The sequence below is a fragment of the Plecotus auritus genome (assembly GCF_963455305.1).
Source record: "Plecotus auritus genome assembly, chromosome: 3".
Lineage (NCBI taxonomy): Eukaryota > Metazoa > Chordata > Mammalia > Chiroptera > Vespertilionidae > Plecotus > Plecotus auritus.
In genome coordinates, this window is record NC_137772.1 from 26,302,050 (window position 1) to 26,326,404 (window position 24,355).

Consider the following 24,355-nt stretch of genomic DNA (forward strand, 5'->3'; position numbering starts at 1 on the left):
TGTCGTCAATGGCATGATCCTGACGTTGCTTAGGAAAAACTGTTTTGTCTTGGGTTACTTGCTCTGCAAAAACAGGATGTGGTTAATGTGCTTAAAAGTGGTCCTGCACAAAGGGTCAGGGCTGCTCTCTGGACTCCCTGTGTGGAGAAAGGCAGAGCAGTTGCCGGCCGGCTGGCCGGCCAGCTGGCCGGCTAATAAAGGCTCCCTAAATTTCAATTTGGTCTGGGCTCCAGTGGTCATTCACTCACACTCGCTCCACAACAGTCCCTAACTGCTTCTGCCTGCCAGTCTGATCACTCCCTAACCACTCCCCTGCCAGCCTGATTGATGCCTAACTGCTCCCCTGCCAGCCTGTTTGCCCCTAACTGCCCTCCCCTATAGGCCTGGTCACCCCCAACTGCCCTCCCTTGCAGACCTGGTCCCTCCCAACTGCCCTCCTCTGCTGGCCATCTTGTAGCAGCCATCTTGAGTCCACATGGGGGCAGTCATCTTTGACCACATGGGGCAGCCATCTTGTGTGTTGGAGTGACAGTCAATTTGCATATTACTCTTTTATTAGATAGGATTGTAGCTTTCTCTTAGTTTGATGATTTGATTTACATTATGATATATTCTTCTTCATGTCTATTAAATCTTTCAATGTTAAATTATATCAAATTTTCTTTTGATTGGCTACAGACCATCAGATAACAACATAACTACATAACTTTGCAATAAAAAATACAGCAGTGGCCTTTAATTATGGCATTGCATTTATTATATTGTAACCTTTCCTCATCTCATGCCTGCTGCTTAAGTTAGTTTCTACTGACTAACAGAATAAGCATAACTTTTAAAATGTGTAATATAAAAACTCATCTGTAGAATTAAATATATAAATGCTATATGATATATAAATAATATAATATAACATAAATTATATATGAGAATTCTAGTTTTTCTTGTCAGGTCAAAACAATAATATGCAGGTTTTGAATCTGAGGCAATCAGACAATACATGTACTTTTCTTTTCCATTTTTCCTGTCCATTGAAGATAATTACTCTGAAAAAATAAAGGGGAAAAAGTCACCTGTATGCCCAATAAAATTAAAAATGATGGTTAATTCAACAAATAGCATAAAAGTAACCTCATTATAGAGTTCTATAATGTAATTTATTTCAACCAATATTTGAATACATAAATGCTAAAGAATTAAATCATTTGAAAAATGTTAAAAGATAACACTGAAAAAAATTTTAAATGATGAATTGAATACCATTTATGTTAACTAATCCATGATGTAGCTTGAAAAATATTCTCTAATTTAATTGTCATTATATGCATCTATATGACTACCACCATTTAATATATATTTGTATTATTTATATTTATCTAATAGATTAAATTTTCTCTGTCTCTTCATCTCATCCTTCAAATATTTGATACTTACTATGATATTATGGATTCTCTGTTTTCCAGGCTACTCTTGGGTTCACTCTCACTTTCAAGTTCCCTGTACATTTAAAAACAAATAGAATCACTTAAAATTATATTTCTTTTGAAAATTACAGTACAAAACTGCACTATCTGTCTATACTGAAACAATTTTAAATTCTTTTCTGAGATCTGGGAGCAGCCACTATTTGAAACTGCTTTATCACTGAAATAATCTCTTACCGGTAATTAAGACTAACATGAGAAAAAAAGCACAGTAATATAAGTTTACCTGAAAATGAACTTAGATAATCTTTATATTAATAACACTATTAGCTAAATAACTTTAAACTTTTTTGACATTTATCTTCTGCCCTGTTTCTTTTATTTATTTATTTATTTTTCAATTGCAGCTTACTTTCAATATTATTTTGTATTAGTTTCAGGTATATGGCATAGCAGTTAGACCATCAAATATTTTACAGTGTTCGCCACAGTATTCCCAGTACCCACCTGGCACCATACATAGTTATTACAATATTATTGGCTGTTTTTCCCATGCTATACTTTATATTCCCATGACTATTTTGTATCTACCAATTGTACTTCTTAATCTCTTCACCTTTTTCACCTATCCCCCAACCTCCATCCCTCTGGCAACCATCAGTCTGTTCTCTTTATGAGTCTCTTTCAATTTTGATTATTTATTTATTTTGTTCTTTAGATTTCACATATTAGTGAAATTATATGATATTCATCTTTCTCTGACTGACTTATTTTACTAACTACTCTCTTGGATTTCTCTGTTACCTTTTAATAAAATAGTGCATGCAAAATTCTTTGAAATATATAAATATAAAAAATAAAGTAGTAATGGTTAATACATAGTTAATAATTAAGATGAAATAATAAAAAGAGGTAAACAAACATTAATTAGAAGTAATCTTGACTTAATTTTACCCCTAACAGAGTCCAAGTTGCTATAAGATTAAAATTTTTGACATTTAAAAAAATTATGTTCATTATTCATTATATTAATCCTTAATATATTAGGAAGTATTAAATTTCCATATAAAGATAAAATTAAATCTGAATTATTACTTGTAACATTGTCATAATGTTATTTATTAATAAGTCACTATGGATATTAAAAAATTATAAAAGTAATAAATCTTAAATAGAAAATCAATATACTCATCGCTTGTATACTCCTCAGTTTTCCATTTCTTTCTTTGTAAATAAACTTTTACCAGGGTTACTATCATTACACAGAGAATAACACAAAAAGGAATGAGTAGGAAAAATGGCCATCTCGAAGGTTTGGAAGGATAAACATTCTCAACATAGAGTCTATCTAGGAAAGAAAATATCAGTGATTTAAAAGTAATTATGAGGAATATAGCAAAGACATGTTTGTATTTCAATATAACTATTAGAATAAACTTTTAGCTACTTAATAATTTTATAATTAATATTTTAGTGAAGTAGATAAGTTGACAGTTTCAGTGCCCAAGGAGACTCTTCTCTTACAATAATAGTTCTATCCCTTGCTTTTGATTGAGCACCTTCTATTCCATGTAATTTGTTTAGAACTGTTTGATAATATAGATGAAAAGAATGAAATTGTGATCTTCGTATAAGTTGAGTTTTTCTCAATTTCTATTTTCAGTAAGAAATACTGTACATTTAATAAAATTTTAGTAAAGTCCAAATTTCCTTTTCTTTTATTGCATTGATATATATTTTTATATTTTATCTAAGAAATTATTTTATATCCCAAGACCATATAAAATTTTTTTCTGTTTCATTCAAGAAGTTTTATACTTTCAGCTTCTTCCTTTAGATTTATTCCATATCAATTGTTAACTAATTTGAGATTTTTTAGGTTCTTTGGGCTTATGTTGGTATCCAGTTGTTATAGTACAATGTTTTGAAATGAGTTTCCTTACACATTAAACTATCTTTGTACTTTTCTTGAAAAATTAATTAACTTTATATTAATGGATAAATTTATAGCCCTTCTATCTATATATATAAAAGCCTAAGCGACCGTCGCAACCAAAACAACTGAATGGACAACCGAACAGGCTGCGTGGGGTGACCAGGCCGGCAGGGGGATTAGTGAGGGATGACCAAATGACTGAACAAGCAGGCTGCATGGGGTGACCAGGCCGGCAGGGGGGTTAGTGAGGGCCAACCAAATGACTGAGAAGCAGACTGCATGGGCGACCAGGCTGGCAGGGGGTTAGTGAGGGCTGACCAAACAACTGAGCAGCGGGTTGTGTGGGGTGACCAGGTCAGTCGGGGGGCAGTTGGGAGTGACCAGGCTAGCGGGGGGCAATGTGGGGTGACCAGGCCATCAGAGGGGGACAGTGAGGGGCCATCAGGCAGGCAGGCAGGTCAGCAGTTAGGAGCCAGTGGTCCCAGATTGTGAGAGGGATCCTCAGGATAGGGCCTAAACCAGCAGTCAGACATCCACTGAGGGGTCCTGGATTGGAGAAGGTGCAGGCTGGGCTGAGGGGAACCAGCCCCCCCCCATGCATGAATTTCATGCACCGGGCCTCTAGTCCTATCTAATAAATGGTAATATGCAAATTAACTGTCACTCTGTCACAAAGATGGTGGTGCCCATAGCCACAAGATGACGACGCCCAGTCCTCTCAGCCCTGCTGGAGTCCCCCAGTCCCAGGTGGGTGGCCACTGAGAGCGGGCAGTATGAGCAGCCTGGAGGAATGCTTGCTTTGTTGCCACGGCGATGAGGCAAGCATTCCATCCTGGTCGCGGATGGGCCTCTGACTGATTTGGGCAATTGTGGGCCATGAGGCCTGCTGGGGAGGGCAGTTGGGGGTGATCAGGCCACTGGGGGGGAGTTGGGGGTGAGCAGGCTGGCAGGCAGAGTGGTTAGGGGTGATCGGGCAGGCAGGCAGGTGAGCGGTTAGGAACCAGTGGTTCTGGATTGGGAAAGGGATGTCTGACTGCCAGTTTAAGCCCGATCCCACAGGGAGTTCCCCTGGCAGTTGGACATCCCCTGAGGGGTCCCAGATTGGAGTGGGTGCAGGCCCAGCTGAAGGACACCCCCGCCCCCGTGCACAAATTTCATGCACCGGGCCACTAGTCTATATATATATATATATATATATATATATATATATATATATATATATATATATAAAAGCACAATATGCAAATTGACCGGACAGCAGAATGACCGGCCAACTATGAGGTTCACTGACCACCAGGGAGCAGATACTCAATGCAGGAGCTTCCCCCAGCCTGCAGGCCCAGATTCCTTGATGGAGAATGGGGAACCATGGGTGGGTGGCAGCAGTCGCAGGAGGCATCGTGGCCCTGATTATACTACCAGTCGCCCCACACACAGAGGGCAACTGGCAGTGATGGGGCGAGGATGGCTAATAAGCAGGAACAGCTGACCTCTCAGTCCTTCCCCCCAGCCAGTAGGATCCAATTGCCCAATGGGGAACTGGGAACCAGGGTTGGGTGGCAGCAGATGTGGGCTGATCGCCCTGTTGGTTGGCCCACACACAGAGGGTGGCCGGCAGCAGAGACAATGGTGAGTGGGGGGAGCAGGGCCGGCAACTGGCAGCTGGCAGCTGGGGAAGATTGGCCCCGATCGCAGGCCAGGCCTAGGGACTCTACCTGTGCACAAATTTCATGCGCCGGGCCTCTAGTTTCATTATATTGATCACCTTCATATTTATCTTATACAAATGCCACACTGTCTTGATTAATTTAACTATAAATTAAATTTATACTATACGAAATTCAATATAAGGCAATAAGACAAACAGACTAAATTGTCCTTCATTGTCATTCTTTTTCAGAGTTGTTTGGTTATTCCAAGTGCTCTTTTGTTTATTTTAGAATCAAATTATCTTACCTAATAATAGACAAACATGTAAATTGACCATACCTCCGCTATGCCCACCAGCCAATCAGGAGTGATATGCATATTAACCTAACAAATATGGCAGTTAATTTGCATACACAGGCGCCAAGCCACCAGGGCAGGCCGGACGCATGCATTCTACCCCACCCCCAGTCTCTGGGCAGTGTGGGAAGGTGGGGACAGAACAGAAAGAGGAGGCTCTGGGGCAGGGTCGGAATGGAAAGGTGGTGCAGGTAGCCAGGGAAAGGAAGGCCCATTCTAGCACAAATCTTTCTGCATCGGGCTTCTAGTTAACATATAAAAACAAAGCAATCTACAGATTCAATGCAATCCCCATTAAAATACCAATGGCATATTTCAAAGATCTAGAACAAACACTCCAAAAATTCATCTGGAATAAAAAAAGACCTCAAATAGCCACAGCAATCCTGAGAAAGAAGAACAAAGTTGGAGGGATCACATTACTAGATTTCAAGCTATATTACCAAGCCATGGCTCTCAAAACTGCCTGGTACTGGCACAAGAACAGACATATAGACCAGTGGAATAGAACAGAGAACCCAGAACTTGACCCAAGCCATTATGCTCAATTAATATTTGACAAAGGAGGCAAGAGCATACAATGGAGTCAAGACAGTCTCTTCAATAAATGGTTCTGGGAAAATTGGTCAGATACATGCAAAACAAATGAAACTGGGCCACCAACTTACACCATACACAAAAACAAACTCAAAATGGCTAAAGGACTTAAATGTAAGATGGGAAACCATAAAAATCTTACAAGACTCTATAGGCAGCAAAATAGCAGACATATGTCATAGCAATATCTTTACCGACTCAATTCCTAGGGCAATGGAGACTAAGGAGAAAATAAACAAGTGGGACTACATAAAAATAAAAAGCTCTGCACAGCAAAAACAAACAAACAAACAAAAAAAACCATCAACAAAACAACAAGAAAGCCCACTGCATGGGAGAACATATTTGCCAATGTTATTTCCGATAAGTGTTTGATCTCCAAAATTTATGGAGAATTCATACAACTTAACCAAAGGAAGATAAATAATCCAATCAAAAATGGGCAAAGGATCTAAATAGACATTTTTCGAAAAAGGACATACAGAAGGACAAGTGACATATAAAAACATGCTCAAAGTCACTAATCATCGGAGAGATGCAAATCAAAACAACAATGAGGTATCATTGCACACCTGTCAGAATGGCTATCGTCAACAAATCAACAAATGACAGTTGCTGGTGAGGATGTGGAGAAAAAGGAAGCCCCCTGCATTGCTGGTGGGAATGTAGACTGGTGCAGCCACTGTGGAAGACAATATGGAGTTTCCTCAGAAAGTTAAAAATGGAACTCCCATTTGACCCAGTGATCCCACTTCTAGGAATATATCCCAAGAAACCAGAAACACCAATCAGAAAGGCTATATGCGCCTCTATGTTCATAGCAGCACAATTTACAACAGCTAAGATTTGGAAACAGCCAAAGTGCCCATCAGCAGATGAGTAGATTAAAAAACTGTGGTACATCTGCACAATGTAATACTATGCCGCTATAGAAAAGAAGGAACTTTTACCTTTTGTAACAGCATGGATGGACCTGGAGAGCATTATGCTAAGTGAAATAAGCCAGTAGGAGAAAGATAAATATCACATGATCTCATTCTTGTGTGGGATATAATGATCAACATAATTTGATGAACAAGAATAGATCCAGAGACAAATGGCAGGGGAGAGGGGTTAGAGAGCAACCAAAAGACTTGTATGCATGCATATTAGCATAACCAATAGACATAGGCACTGGGGCGATTGGGGCTTGCCTGGGGTGGGAATGGCTGGGGGGGCGTTAATTGGGGAAAAAGGAGACATATGTAAAACTTTAGACAATAAAAATAATAAAAAAATATAAACAGTAAACTTTTTAAAAAACCAATAAAACATAAAAAGCTGCATGATTTTATGCTTTTTTAAATCTATAGATTTAATTTGGTAAGAATTTAAATTTTAACACTAATAAGCTTTGCAATAGATTAATATGTCATATTTCTTCATGTATTCATGTGTTTAACATTTATCTACATTTTGTTTTAGTTTCAGTGCTAAGGTCTTTTTTGTTAAATTCATTCCTAATATTTTAGATTTTTATGGTATTGTAAATGGTTTCCATTTACTACTACTATCCTATCTAATAAAAGAGTAATATGCAAATTAACCATCACTCCACTACACCACCAGCCACGCCCACCAGCCACGCCCACCAGCCACGCCAACCAGTCCATCAGGAGCAAATATGCAAATAAACCCAACCAAGATGGCTACGGCCACAGAGAGCAGGAGGGAGGCTTGGGTTTCCCCGGCAATGGAGGAAGCCAAGCTTTCTGCCTGCCCTTGCCGGCCCAGGCCTCCACTCAAGGCTACAAAGTTTCAATGATAGAAGATACATAAACCCAAACAGAAATGGCAGCAGCCATGGAGCTGGAAAGAGCAGGAGGCGAGGGTTGCCCGCGGCGATGGAGGAAGCCAAGCTTTCCACACACCCTGGCCGGCCCAGGCCTCCGCTTAAGGCTACAAAGTTTCAATTATAGAAGATACATAAATTCCAACAGAAATGGCTGCCGCCGCGGAGCTAGCAGAAGCCTTGGCTCCACTCCAGGCTACAAAGTTTCAATTGTAGAAGATAAATAAACCCCAGATACCAGGGCCTCCGCTTGGGTCTCCGGGGGCATGGCCGGCCTGCAAACCACCACAGGCCACTCACCCAGGCCGCCCCACGCCCCAAGGGAACCCCAACCCTGATCTGGGACACCCTTCAGGGCAAACCAGCTGGCCCCCACTGGTGCACCAGGCCTCTATCCTATCTAATAAAAGAGTAATATACAGATTGACCATCACTCCAACACACAAGATGGCTGCCCCCATGTGGTCAAAGATCCTGCCCCCATGTGGACACAAGATGGCCACCACAAGATGGCCAGCAAGGGAGGGCAGTTGTGGGGGACCAGGCCTGCAAGGGAGGGCAGTTGGGGGTGATCAAGCCTGCAGGGGAGGGCAGATAGGGGTGACCAAGCCAGCAGAGGAGGGAAGTTGGGGGCGACCAGGCCTGCAGGGAAAGGCAGTTGGGAGGGACTCAGGCCTTCAGGGGAGAGCAGTTGGGGGGACCAGGCCTGCAGGGGATGTCCAACTGCCCGTTTAGGCCTGATCCCGATAGAATTGGGCCTAAACAGGCAGTCGAACATCCCTCTCACAATCCAGGACTGCTGGCTCCCAACTGCTCGCCTGCCTGCCTTCCTGATTGTCTCTAACTGCTTCTGCCTGCCAGCCTGATCACCCCCTAACCACTCCCCTGCCAGCCTGATTTTCCCTAACTGCCCTCCCCTGCAGGCCTGGTCACCCCTATTTGCCCTCTCCTGCAGGCCTGTTCCCCCCCCAACTGCTCTCCCCTGCAGGCCTGGTCCCCCCCAACTGCCCTTCCCTGTAGGCCTGGTCACCCCCAACTTCCCTCCTCTGCCGGCCTGGTCACCCCTAACTGCCCTCCCCTGTGGGCTTGATCTCCCCCAACTGCCCTCCCTTGCAGGCCTGGTCCCTCCCAACTTCCCTCCCCTGCTGGCCATCTTGTGGTGGCCATCTTGTGTCCACATGGGGGCAGCCATCTTTGACCACATGGGGGCAGCCATCATGTATGTTGGAGTGATGGTCAATTTGCATATTACTCTTTTATTAGATAGGATATTAACTATGTATTTTTGCTGCTGCTTTTTTTATCAGACTGATGAAATTTACTTATGTTAATAGTTTGCTGTTTTTTAAAAATAATCATTACTAGGTGACGAATTTTGTCAAATGAATTTTCTGCACCAAATAAAAAAATAATATACTTTAAAATTTTTTGTTGATTTAGAGAACTGTACTGACTGACTTTCAAATGATAAAACAGTCCTGTGTTCCTAAAATAAACCCAAGATGGTCTGGATTGTTATCTTTTTAATATAGATAACTATATATCACAAGCAAATATTTTCTTGAGAATGTTTATATTTATGTTCATGAAATAAATTATTCTGTAATTTTTTTAAACTTCTCTGTCTGGATTTGGCACCAGGGTTATGTTTACCTCATGCAACCACTGTTTTTTAAATAGTATTTCTTCCTTGAAAATAATTAGTGGAATTAATCTGTATGTTTTCCATCTAGACTTGTATTTTTTAAATTTGTGTTGGTGGTGATTTTTAAAAATCATAAACCTAAAGATCTAAAAAGTTTGGATTTCTGGTTTCTTGGTAATACCCTTTAATTTATTATTATTTCCATTAGAAATAGCCCCTGTCATATCTGAGTTGCTTCTTTCCTGTTATTGATTGGACTCAAAGAGCATACATGCTATTGAGATCACTTCAGTCTGAGCTGATATAATTTTTCTTAAAACGTGTGAATATTTTGTGTATCAAATAAAAGTACACCCTGGGAAGCAGTTGAGTACTTGCTCCCCAGCATATGTTTTCAATTTGGCTCTAATAAGCACTTATAAAAAAACTTATATAAGAATTCAAGATAATTTACAATATATATAAAGAGGTAATATGCAAATTAGGCCAGACACCTTAACAGGTCACGACTGGACAGGAGGAGGTTGCACGAGCAGATGGGGCCTGAAGCAGAGATGGAGACAGAGACTGGGAGGCCTGGCGTGGCGGCTCAGGTGGCCCAGAGTGGACACAGGCAGGGGAAATGGAGCGCCTGTGGCAGAAGTCAGGCGTGGGTTCCTGCTGCCCATGATGCCAGGTAGGCCTGACTGCCACGGTGGCCTGACTCCCGTGGCAGCCCGCGGGTGCCTCTTCACACGGCGGGAGGCGGGGCGCCTCCTCATGCAATTTTAATTGCATGCTGGGTCTCTAGTAATAATAATAATACCCTATTAAATGGAGGCCATACCCACAAATCTTTTTGACATAAGCATTTTTCTATATTGGGCTGGTGAGGCTGCCATAGAATAACATATTTAATAGCCTTTTTATTTGAGAGTTTTATAAGGCATTCCAATACAATACTTAGAAGGATTTTGTTTAGATGAAGATATCTAAGAGGCATCACTTCAAGTTTTACTGAGATTTTCCGAAGAGGGTTTTTACATTCATGTAATTGAGTTAATTTTATTTGAGAACAAATTTTATTGCTTAATGGCTCAAATTTGGCTGTTAGACATTTATTATTTAAGAATATTTTTCTAAAACATACAGGAATAATAATTATTTTCTTTTGCAGACAAAAAAAAACCCCACAAAAAATTAGCTGCTTTACCTTTGCTCTATATTTTCCTTAAAAATTGATTATTACCATGATCTTATATTTAATCACAGGTAATGTAAGTTACCTACCTGAAAATTCTTATAATCTACCTAAAAATCTTGCCAATCAGAACTATGAATTATATTTTCCACATTACCACAGGCAGCAATGATGCCAAGTAACCATCAATTCATAATAAAACTAAATTTTTCAACTTATAATAACATTCTTTTGAATTGCTCACCAACTGTCTTCTGAAGACAGTTTTATCATACTATATAATAAAAGAGTAATATGCAAATTGACCATCACTCCAACACACATGATGGCTGCCCCCATGTGGTCAAAGATGGCCGCCCCATGTGGACACAAGATGGCTGCCACAAGATGGCCAGCAAGGGAGGGCGGTTATGGGCGATCAGGCCAGCAGGGGAGGGCATTTGGGGGGGACCAGGCCTACAGGGGAGGGCAGTTGAGGGGGACCAGGCCTACCTACAGGGGAGGGCAGTTGGGAGTGACCCAGGCCTGCAGGGGAGGGCAGTTGGGGGAACCAGCCTGCAGGGGAAGGTAGTTGGGGGCGACCAGGCCAGCAGGGGAGAGCAGTTAGGGATGACCAGGATGGCAGGGGAGGGCAGTTGGGACCGACCAGGCCTGCAGGGGAGGACACTGGGGGGGGACCAGGCCTCCAGGGGAGGGCAGTTGAGGGGAACCAGGCCTGCATGGGAGGGCAGTTGGGGGGGGACCAGGCCTCTAGGGGAGGGCAGTTGGGGGCAACCAGGCCATCAGGGGAGGGCAGTTGCAGGTGCCCAGGTCAGCAGGGGAGGGCAGTTAAGGACTGAGACGGCAGGGGGAGGGCAGTTGGGACTGACCCAGCCTGCAAGGGAGGGCAGTTGGGGGGGACCAGGCTGGCAAGGAAGGGCAGTTAGGGGTGACTGTGCCAGCAGAGGAGGCAGTAGGGGGCAACCAGGCCTGCAGGGGAGGACAATTAGGGGCAACCAAGCAGGCAGGGGAGGGCAGTTAGGGGCAATCGGGTGGCAGGGGAGCAGTTAGGCATCAATCAGGCTAGCAGGGGAGTAGTTAGGGGGTGATCAGGCTGGCAGGCAGAAGCAGTTAGAGTCAATCAGGCAGGCAGGCAGGTGAGCAGTTGGGAGCCAGCAGTCCTGGATTATGAGAGGGATGCCCAATGGGATCGGGCCTAAGCGGGCAGTCAGACATCCCTCGAGAGGTCTCAGATTGGAGATGGTGCAGGTTGGGCTGAGGGACACCCTCCTGTGCACGAATTTCATGTACCAGGCTTCTAGTATACTAATAGTTTTGAACAGTTTCTTACAGTTCTTTCTACCACACATCATCCAGTGCCAAAGTTATTGCCACACATATTTAGATACTTGTTATATAAGTACACCTTCTGGTATCAAATTATTTTCATTTATATATGAGAAAGATAGATATATAGATGTGATAGATGATGATAGATGATAGATGATAGATAGATGATAGATAGATAGATAGATAGATAGATAGATAGATAGATAGATAGATGGAGTTGTGTAAGCAACTACAAATTTAGTAACGTAAAACATTCATTTAAAATTGATCATTGTGTGGGTCATGAATTTGGGAAGGGCTTAGTTGTGTAGTTGCGGTTTTGTGCCTCAATGTAATCAAATTTCATACAGAGCAAATGAGTTTCAACAGAATAAGTGGTCCAAGAAAGAGAACCAAGAATTTGTATTCTAAAAGACCCAGTCAGAATCTGTAGGAAGACTATGGCAGTCCCAGAATCTCACTTCTAAACATTTTATTGATTAATCATATCACTAAGGTCAACCTAGATTCCAGCAAAAGAGTAGTCTCCTCTGCTCATTTGGGAAATGGCATGTGTGTGCATGAACAGAAGCAATTGGTTTCAATTGATTTGAACACAAGCTACTGCCCATTGTTACTACTAAAATGGAAACAGCTTGATAATGCGTAAATGTTATAATTTAGTAATCTATTACATATATGGTCTTAAACAATGAAATGAATGTGGAAATATTAAGAACTACCTCTGGCACAAAATCTGAAAAAACCTGCTTTAATTATATGCAAATTTAGGTTTTTATATAAAGTCTGGCCCTACGCATCACTGGATATGCTGGCTTGCTCCAAGGTCCATTCCTGCAGTGAACAAAAACAATTATAGGATACTACATTCCCCCAGTTCATTGACTTTTTGTCTTCTAGTTAGATTAGCCAATGGAAGTCACTAGATACAATATAGAGTATCAGAAGAGTGAACTATCCATGGTATTTATCCCCTTTCCTCTCCTACATCACTAATAATGGCTGTGAATGCTCCATATCTCTACCTCATGCTGGACAGTACCTCTCCCTGTGGTTTACATACTAATATATAGATTTGACCAAAGTTATATGTCGTGCCACATGGCTCAGATTCAGGTTCCAGAAATGCCACCTCCTTTTATAGTCCCAGTAGGCCCAAGCAGTGATGAATTTCTGCTGTTGCTAATCTCTAGTTTGCTTCACCATTCTCTGATTGGTTTTTATCTGTGCCATTATGTCTTACCTGATGCCTTATATTAAATTCCTTCTGTATAAAAGGACTAAACTGATTTCTATTTTCCTGCCTTGGCCCTGACATACCTCATCTACAATATATACTAACTATCTTCTATTATATTACTCTCTGTAAGTAAAACATAAGTTAAATAGATCGTCAAACCTTAGAGGGAAGGTAGGGGAAGGTGGGGGTTAGGGAGAGAGATCAACCAAAGGACTTGTATGCATGCATTATAGCCTAACCAATGGACACAGACACCAGGGGGGTGAGGGCATGAGTAGGAGGGTGGGGGAGCAATGGGGATATAAGGACACATATGTAATACCTTAATCAATAAAGAAAAAACATAGCTATATATGATTTACTATTTGATGTTCAAACATAATCTATAAATTGATAGACAAAACGGTATTTACTTCTTTAATTTAATACGTTAAGATGTGTTTTAATTGTGTTTTCAATTTGCTATTAATACTTACCAAGATTACGGCCTTGGGCTTGTACAACTGGAAAATTGCCACTGTCAATACTCCCGCCAGGAAATGTGTCTTTTTCATCTTGGCAATTTGGAGGTAAATAGGTGGGGTTACAGTGGCAGTTTTTTTTATTATTGCATACCTGAAAAAAGAAAAAAAGTCACTTTATAATATAAGTAGTTCAAATTATTTGTGTACAAGTAGAATTTTAAAATAATACCTAAGTTAGATAAGACCAATTTTCTTATGCGGCTTATGAGTACATGAATGAGTGTGTGTGTGTGTGTGTGTGTGTGTGTGTGTGTTTAGCTGTGTGTTTGCTTTTCTAGGATCACTCTCAATGATATCTATTCTTGTGTGTCATAGTACTGATACTTACACCGTGATTGTTGCATTTTTGTGGAGTACAGTCATAACCCAAGTCATTATCTATACACTTGTGTTGCTTGCACACCTAAAAAGGAAATAAGCCAAAGTAAGTTAGCTGAAATGTCATCTGGATTTGTCATCTAATTAAGAGATATTGGTTTAAGAATAAATATAAATATACTAACAATAAGTAATTTATAGTGCTACTATGTTTTTATTACTAGATGAGACTCTGATTATCTGAGAGTAAACAAAACATTAAAAACATCTTCCCTGCTTTTGCTGGGATGGAAGGTACAGACATGAAATAAATAAAATCAAAGATTAACATGTGTTAACTAGTATAATGAAAAAAATAGTTACATTAAAAATAAAGGGAATTTACTAATATATGAGAACAGTAAAATATTATGGCGCACTAACATTGAACAGAATTTAATCAAGCATAGAAATGAAAGACAGGTACTTACAGAAAAAGAAATAATATTTCAAATGACCCTACATTGGAAATAGTATGGAACCTTTGAAAAATATTAAGGGCAATGTAGCTGTTACACAGAAAACAGCCATGGAATGATTAATATTTAAGTTCTACAATGTGCTTTGCCCTTTAAACACACACACACACATACAAAATCCTATTGTTCATATTACAGTAAAAGATCTATAGAAACACAAACACAGACCAAAAAAGAAAAATAATCTCTAAGCATGGTGTGACTGAAGTTCTTATGGCAGGTTTGTGTAAGACCCTCTGATCTCAATCAGAAAGTTGGCCTATTACCTATAAGCAATTGGTTTTATTTAGAGATTTAATTGAAAATGGGAAGCCAATAAAAGTAGGTTTTGGAAAAGAAGATGGAAAGGCAAAGAAAATGTAGAGAGATAAATTAGAATGTCATTATAATAATCCAGAAAAATAATCATAGAGTGAAATTGAGTGGTATTGGTTTAGATGGAAACCAGTAGTTGTATTTGAGATATAGTTAAAAAGTTTAATTCACCTAAATTTAGTGATAAATATGATGGAAAGAGAGATGGGTCAATGACAACAAGGTTTCTAGCTTCTCTAACTCTTTTGGTTGTGGTACAATTAATTGAGATAGGGAAAGCTGAGCATAAAGTTCAAAAGTTTACAATATTTTTTTAAGATTTCTTTCAACTTGTAATATTAAGTAATACTATGCTTTAAAAATTAAAATTAATGTTTATTGCACTCATAGAATGCCTTAGGGTAACTGATAATAAACCAAATAACACATAATTGGAAATATTATTTTTACAAAAGTTTTCTAAATAATATTGGAAATATTTATTTGGGATTCTTTTCTCTTGAAATATGTATGACCATAATGTACTAATTTTTAAGGTCAGAGAGTGAATAGAATCTGCTCACATAGATTTTGCTAAACATTACTGAGCATGAGGAATACATTATTGATAGTGTCTGATAATTATAGCAACACATAACTCTAAGACTTAGAAAGAAATATACTGATGACAAGTATAGTCAGGTTATTTTGAGTGGTTGTGGAAATAGTCTAAAAGTTCCGGATAGAGACTAGTGTTCCTGCAGTTAAAAACATAGCTTTTCTGTTAGAATGATCCCTTAACACCTAACTAGAACTTAGGCAGAGAAGTTAGATATATAATTATCAGAGCTGTTGTACAGAAGAAGATAAACTTAATTCTCAGAATTGTTAAATAAATTCTTTGAGCCACACTAGAAAGTTGAGAAGGAATTATTGATATTGTTTCTGTGCAATGAAATTATTTTTTTCTGATTTAGCCTGTTTACTTCTGTTGCACCATGGAGGAAGGCTAGGGAGAAACACCATCCAAAGTAGGAATCTACAAAACTGCAAAAGTTATTTATCTCCACATAAGAATAATATAATGAAAATAATGGTTCTTCATCAAACTCTCTTAAACATATATATTTTTTTAATTTTTTATGAGACAAGAAATATAATGCATCTTCTTATTCTTGTCACTTAGGCATAGTAGGTTTCTGTAGAAATCTTCTTGTATGGAGTGCCTAAAATGATGAGTAACACAAACAAAAAAGATATATGTATATTTTATGTATATTTTAAAATAAACATATGTTTGTTACTGGAGATAAAGTAAAAAGTTATTTTTAAGCTCAGAAAATGGGAGACAATGTGATTTCTCAAAAGAAATACTGAAGCCAGCATATTCCAGTGGCCATCAGTGACCAGACATGTAGGATTTAAATAATCATATGTACCCTACACCAGTGACACTTATGAGCACGTTTTACTTAATCTTGAAAAAAAAATAATCTGGAGAGTAAAATAGTGCACTAGGAAGTCCCACGTCCTATTCTCCCTTGGAGATATTTTTAAAAAAGGAGGAAGAAAGGCAGGAAGGGAGGGAGCTAGGGAGGGAGGGAGGGAGGGAGGAAGGAAGGAAGGAAGGAAGGAAGGAAGGAAGGAAGGAAGGAAGGAAGGAAGGAAGGAAGGAAACCTATAGGAACTCTGGAAGCAGTCTAAGATCTAAAGCAACCAAGCAAATCCCAGTCAAGAGAGAACCAAAAAGGTAGAAACCTTTGTGGCATTTTTGTTCACCCTTGTGTCGCTCCTTTGGCATGCACAGTTTTGGTCTGAAGAAGCTGAGTTCCCAATTACCTCCCTAAACAGAAGGGAGCATAAGATACCATATTTTCAATATTACATCTGAGAAGTTCCTGAGGACTTGTCTCATTTACCAAATTTAAATCTCAAATGGAGAGAAGCTATGGACACGGCTCAGGAAGACTAAGACTTTGCAGACACCTGGGGCAAGAGATTATGGGTGGAGACATACAATAGATCATCTAAGGCCCCAAAGAAATGCTTGGATGAGACTATTTGGAATAATAAGACATTTAAAACATCCATAAATGTGAGAAATCAAAAAAGTCACACAGAGGCAAAAGTTATTACAAAGTTTTTTAAATGCCTGAATTTTATGTGAGAATTTGGGATGACAATTCTTCATTTAAAATTTTATTCCTAATTTTTAAAATTAATATTAGTAAAGTTATGTTGTAATAAGATTTTATTATGTATGACAAATCTATATATATAAAAGCCCAGTGACCGTTATTGTGGAACAACCAGAACGACCAGAATGACCGGTGGCTATGACGCGCACTGTGGCAGCCAACCAGCCTGATTCAGGCCCTGATTGCCCCCCCACCCTGAGGCCGGCCCAGCCCCTGATCAGCCCCCAACACCCCGATTAGGGGTGGGGCCGGTGGCCAACCACCCGTGGCCCCTCCCCCTGACTAGCCCCCACCTCGATCGGCGGCCCCCAGCACCTCTATATCACTGCTTGGCTCCCTGGTGCATGTACATTTAGTGTAAACACAAGAAAATGATTATCAATCCCTTCTGACCCCAACCAGATTCTCCAGAGGGCTCTGCTAATACTGCAGCCAAGGTGTGGAATTCTCCCTCCATGGCCCACAGCCCCAGGAGACCTTCCAAGTTAGTCAAAAAGGCAACCTAAGCATTAACAGAATGGCAGCCCTTTGCAGAGGAATATAGAGAGGCTGGGTGGGGATATTGTGAAATTGTGGTGCCTTGCAGATTAGGTGAGCTTTCAATCTCTCTTTAAATGGGGCAGCGAAGAGGACCTGCAGGTTGCCAGGAGCAACAGTGAAGGGTAGGCACATTCAAAAACAGAAAAACTTTTAAACAAACAGACATGAAGGTCATATTGGGAAACTGAGGGTAGTGCCCCAGGAAGAATGTAAAAATCATTAAAGGGCCATCATCCATCTTGATATACATTTGCAAACAACACATAAATAACTTCATCTCATGGCATGTGAAATGCAAAACAATTCTGTTGTGGGTTTTCTTTTGGTCATCCTTAAAGTATAATTAGAATCAGCTGGAGGAAAGCTATAGCTTCCAGCATAGACACCCCAGCTGGCCCCACCCCTGACTGGCCCCCATTGGGGCAGGCCGATGGGCCCTACCTGTGCACGAATTCATGCATGGGGTCTCTAGTATTTCCATAAGATCAGGTGAAAAGAATATATTATAAACATGTATACATTCATTATGATTTACAATTAAAATGTGAAAAATTTTAAGATTTCATTTATTCCTGGTCACAACCAAAACATAAATTTTTACTTCTCATTTCCAAAATAAATATTCTGCTCCTGAGTTGATTATATTTTGCCTTTCCCGCTGTTCTTCATCAAGTAATTTAATGCATTATGCTTCTAATTAGATGAGAGAAAATTTATAACTTAAAATTTAGATTTGAGAATAAGTTAAACCAGCTTTGTTGTGTATTTATTTATATATACATTAGTGACATATATTTCATAGATCAAAAATTTAGGAAGACAGAAATTGTGATACATATCCATATGTACTATCCTATATAATAAATAAGTAATATGCAAATTAACCCTCACGCCCTCACAAGATGGCTGCTTACAACCAGGCGGGCAGTGGGCTTAGTGAAGGACGACCAAATGACTGAACAGCAGGCTGCATGGGGTGACCAGGCTGGCAGGGGGGGTTAGTGAGGGATGACCAAACAACTGAAGAGCAGGCTATGTAGGACGACCAGGCCAACAGGGGGCACAGTTGGGGGCGACCAGGCTGGCAGGGGGGGGGTAGTAAGAGGCGACCAGGTCAGAAGAGGGGTCATTTAGGGGCGACAAGGCCAGTAGGGGGTGCAGTTGGGGGCCACCAGGCCAGCAGGGGGGGCAGTTGGGGGCAATTAGACTGGTGGTGGGGGGGGGGAGTGCAGGGCGACTAGGCTGGTTGGCGGGGCAGTTAGGGGCAACTAGGCTGGAAGAGAGGGGAAGTTGGGGGTGACCAGGCCAGCAGGTGGGGCAGTAAGTGGAGACCAGGCCAACAGGGAGGGGGCAGTTGGGAGTAACCTGGCCAGCAGCAGGGTGCAGTTAGGGATGACTAGGCTGGTGGGGGGGGGGGGCAGTTAGAGGCAAATAGGCTGGCTCGCAGAGGCAGTGAGGGGCGATCAGGCCGGCAGATGGGGGGTAGTTAGGGGCAACCAGGTAGGCAGGCAGGTGAGCGATTAGAAGCCAGCAGTCCAGGATTGTGAGGGGGATGTCTGACTGCTGTTTTAGGCCAGGGGTTGTGTCTAAACCAGCAGTCGGACATCCCGCAGAGGTCCCAGATTGGAGAGGGTGCAGGCTGGGCTGAGGGGACCCTCCTCCCATGCACAAATTTCATGCACTGGGCCTCTAGTGGAATAAAATTAAATAATAGAATGAGATGTTCTTGTAAAAAATATGCAGTTAGTATAGCTACATAACTATGTTATATATTGGTGTCCTAAAAGAATGTATATACAATGTCTGTAGATTATATTACATTCTCAGAGAAAGAGAGAGGGAGAGAGAGAGAGAGAGAGAGAGAGAGAGAGAGAGAGAGATTGGAATGTTCATAAAAATAGAAAGAGTAGTTACCCCTCATTTATGTACCTTCTGTTAATTTTTGCTTTACTCTATTCACTCTATACTAGAGGCCTGATGCACAAAATTCATGCAACAGTAGGCCTTCCGTCCCCCAGCTGCCAGCACCAGCTTCTCTCCAGCCGCTGGCAGGCACCCGGAACCCGGGCTTCCCTTGCAGCCCCAGCTTCATCTAGAAGGTCATCTGGAAGGACGTCCAGAAGGACATCTGGTCTAATTAGCATATTATGGTTTTATTATTATAGATTGTTATAGACTAGAGGCCTGGTGCATGAAAATTCATGCACTGGAGGGGGCGGTCCCTCAGCCCGGCCTGCTCCCTCTCACAGTCCTGGAGCCCTCAGGGGCAGGAGGCAACCTGGTGATCCGGGGAAGGCAACACCCCCATCACACGTCTGCTGCTGCCACTGCCAGCAGCATGAGCCTCTGCCGGCCCTGGTTACCTGAGCCTCAGGCTGGCCCTGGGTGGCTGGGCAGCTGCCACCTAAGGTTTGCCTGCGCCTCAGCTGGTCCTGCTTGCCTGCACCTCAGTCAGTGGGGGGTGCAGGAGGACCCAAGGCCCCCAGTGGGGCTGAGGGGACTGGGCACTGCCATCTTGTGGCTGTGGGCACTGCCATCTTGTGAGGCTGTGACAGTCAATTAGCACATTCCCTCTTTATTATATAGGATTATTCTTATCACTAAAATGGTAATATATTATTTAACAGTTATTTTAAAGTAATTATGTCATAAGATAGGTCATAACATTAGAAATACTCTGTGTATTATAATTTAACAAAATACAGTGAATGAACAATGTGATTCTCAGATCAGTGAATGTAAAAAATTTTCAAGAAAAAAGGCAATAAAATATTCATGGTGATATCATATATGCATGAAAACAGGTTTTGTATTTTTTCTTTTTTAGTTTTTTCTTATTTAACATTTTTATATTTTCTTATTTTTAAAATTGAATATGTACTTAAATTATGAGGAAAATACTAATCATGCATATAAAAATAGAGTATAAATTAGAAAGTCATTTGAGACTAAAAGCATACGTACCTTATTTGTATCACAAACAGTTCCATCTCTTACCCACATCTTATGGCTTTCAGCATGGTCATATTTATATTCCAATGAGACACAGATATTTCCATTTATATTAGCATAAATAATAATGGCGTGCTGACTTTCAAGTATATTTTCACCTTCATGTTTACATATTAATTTTCCGCACATCACATCACTAATTTACAAATAAATGAAAATCATTAGTTTTAAATACAAATAAATATTAGAATATCATTTCTAAAGCAAAAAGATTTACATAAAGAACTGAAGTTTTGAAAAAAATTATATGCAATTAATTGTGAAACACGAAAAAAATGAGGGTTTTACCTGCATTGATAATAATGGAACATTTTAGTAATGATGAACTACTTCCTAGATAATCTGATAATTTTTGTAATGATTCTTTTACTTTTTTGATTCTTAGACAAAATCAATTTCTAGTTCATTCTATCTTAAAAAATTAGCAAAGTTTATCCTTTTCAGTTTTTTAAACATAATACCTACTCTCACCATTATGGGTAAAGACTTTGAAATATTTTACGCAATAAATATTAACATATAATCACTAAAATACATCATAATGATAGCACTGTGAAGCACAAAAATTATGCAGGTAACCAGAAAATAAGAAAAAGTATTAATAATCTCCAATATTTATAGGGAACTCATATAATTTAACAAAAGGAAATACACAATCCAATAAAAAAAATGGGCAAAGGACCTAAATAGACACTTTTTGAAAGAGGCCAAGAGACATATTAAAACATGCTCAGAGTCACTAATGATCCTAGAGATGCAAATTGAAATGACAATGAGTTACCATCTTACACCTGTCAAAATGGCTATCTTCAACAAATCAACAAATGACAAGTGCTGGCAAGAATGTGGAGAAAAAGGAATCCTCATGAATTGCTGGTGGGAATGCAGACTGGTGCAGCCACTGTGGAAAACAGTATGTCATTTCCTCAAAAAATTAAAAATAGTACTCCCTTTTGACCCAGTAATCTCACTTCTAGGAATATAACCCAAGAAATCAGAAACACCTATCAGAAATAATATATGCACCCCTATGTTTATAGCAGCACAATTCATTATAGCTAAGATTTGGAAACAGCCTAAGTGCCCATAGCAGATGAGCGGATTAGAAAACTGTGGTACATCTACACAATGAAATTCTACGCTGCTATATAAAATAAAGAACTCTTACCAGTTGCAACAGGATGAATGAACATGAAGAGCATTATGCTAAGCGAAATAAGCCAGTCATTGCTACTTCAGAGGAGTCAACAAATTCTCCTGTACTAGAGAGACTAATCCCAGCCCAAATATATACCATGTTCTCTAAATAACGTTCTACTCAGCATAAATCTTAGCAATAGTAAAAATATAGATATGTTAGAACAGTTTTTTGGTGTGGGAGGACCAATTTTCCATGACCTGATTTTTTGCTTTTTTTGCAAAAGAGGAAAATTTAAGAGAGAAAAGTAGCCCCTGCATTCAGGTGAAGGTCTGATATTACAGCAAGGCCTTGAAATTGATACAAGCTAAGTTGCACTCATTGCTAGCCCATGGTATTTACCTGTTAAACACAGGCCAGTATAAGAATATCAACTTTAGGTAAAGCCATTCAGTGACTATGCAGATCAAGAAAGAAAAAGTCCACACCATAAATAATCTCTGAACATAGGAAGACAAGAAATAAACATTATCCAAGCAACAAAATTACCAAACATCCCTCTCATCCAGCCAATATGAGTGACTATTGTTTTATTACCAGCTAGAGACCCAGTGCACGGATTCATACACTAGTGGGGTGCCTTGGCCTGGCCTGCAAGGATCGGGCCAAAACCAGCTCTCCAACATCCCCCAAGGGGTCCCGGATTGCGAGAGGGCGGTTCTCAGTTGATGCACCCTGGAATCGGGTTCCCTCCTCTCTGGTTTCAGGTACATCACCCGAGAACTGCTGCTGCCAAGTCACAAAGCTCGGCAGCTGCAGTGTTGCACGTCTTCCCCCTGGTGGTCAGTGTGCGTCATAGCTACCAGTCGAAGCATCTGCCCCCTGGTGGTCATTGCGCATCCTAGCTACCAGTTGGATGGTCGGATGGTCGCTTAGGCTTTTAGGTATATAGATTACAGCTTTAGCTTCACTCTCTAGTCTTCCTTCTTCACATATGATTTATTAAGATATCCGATCACAGAATTACTTTCACTTTCTGAAAACATCCAATTCAGAGCAATGATCCACTTCCTGCAACCCTACTGAAAATTACTTTAACACAAGCTCAAGTTCTATAATAAGTCTCTAAAACTCTGGAGCTAAGATGTTTCACAGTTTCCCATAGTGTAAAGTCTCACTGACTGGAAGATGTAAAAAACTAAACTTGTTCAATTGCAGGTGGGTTCCTAGTGGTTTATAGCTGGAAGGTATTAACACAGAACTTAACTTAAGAATCATTTATACAGTTAAGAAGTAGGTTGAAGTTGGTTCGAGTTAGGGTAGAATTCTAATCTAACACACACACACACACACACACACACACACACACACACACACTGAAAGCTTTGGAATGTAACCAGAGAGGGATGAATTGAATGATAATTGAGCCATAAGAATGGAAACTCTATATGAGACATTTTGGATTGTGGCTTTAAAAAAAATCCACGAAAACACTTTAAATCTTCTTAGCTTGAAAAATCAAAAGGCAGGATTAGAAGATAAGCCTAATATCAATTTGGTGACTGAAAATTAAAAGGAACTGAGCACTAAGATGTGTATATGAACTTCACTCTAAATCCTTTCTGACCACTGAACTAAGCATGTACAATGAACACTTCAGGGAATTATTAAAGTGCATCTTAAAGATAAACAAAGAACACTATTTTCAGCTACTGCTCATAGAGAGATATTATTTATGAGTCTAGCTATGTTCAAGCCCTTCCATATCAAAATTCTACAGCCTTCTGAAATGCATAAAAATAACACAAAGTTTCATTGTATATTATTCATAGTATTCATTATAAAATAAAAAAAAATGCTAGGCATACAAAAAATTAAAATGTGACATAGTCAAGATGCAAATAAATCACTAGATACCAATATCAAAATGAGCCAGATATGGCAATTAGCAAAGAAGCACTTTGTAGCAACTACTATATAAATTACCAGGGATTTAAAGGAAAACATAGTCATATTAGTTAGAAGGTTTTCTTTAGTCAGTATATGCTTTAGCAATTATAAAACACACTTCTGTGTATTCTGGATTTGAGTATATGGAAAAGCAATTTATAAATGTACTAAGATGTACTTTGTGGTGTGCATACCATATGTCAGTCCCATTTTAAGTGCTTTTCATAGACTACTGAAATTCCCCACTGGCACCAGACCAATGTTAGTGAAATTAATATTTATATTTTACATATGTGAAACATATGTCCAACGTCATTCAAGTAGATAAATGGTATGGTTAGGATTTGAAACCATGGTGTCTAGCTGTACAGCACATGTTCTTGAGCACATGTTCTTAAACACAGTGCTTTACTACTTCCTGGGTAGTAAAAATGCATGTGTACTTTTCATTTCATTACTATAAGAATGGTCATCCTTTGTAAAATGAAAGTGACAGCATGAAAAATAAAAAAATAATCAGTCAATCTAACTAATGGATAATTAATTAATCTATGTGTAAATTAAACAGCCTATGGGAAAATACAAAGGCTAATTTGGATATATGAGAAACAGAAGCACAAACATTCTGTATTTCAAATAATTCTAATTTGATTAAATGAAGTCTTTATGGCCAGGTG

The 24,355-nt window shown here is 39.9% G+C and overlaps 1 protein-coding gene across 1 annotated transcript in view; it reads right to left on the reverse strand.

Moving 5' to 3' along the window:
- Positions 1-1,430: 1,430 nt before the first annotated feature.
- Positions 1,431-24,355, reverse strand: part of LOC308243475 (disintegrin and metalloproteinase domain-containing protein 2-like) — a gene marked incomplete at both ends in the record, with an annotated part of 64,742 nt that continues 41,817 nt past the window's right edge. Inside the window, 5 exon segments of the mRNA XM_080659020.1 lie at positions 1,431-1,494; positions 2,610-2,769; positions 13,663-13,801; positions 14,039-14,113; positions 20,543-20,726. Of these exon segments, the coding sequence (XP_080515146.1) occupies positions 1,431-1,494; positions 2,610-2,769; positions 13,663-13,801; positions 14,039-14,113; positions 20,543-20,726 (622 nt within the window).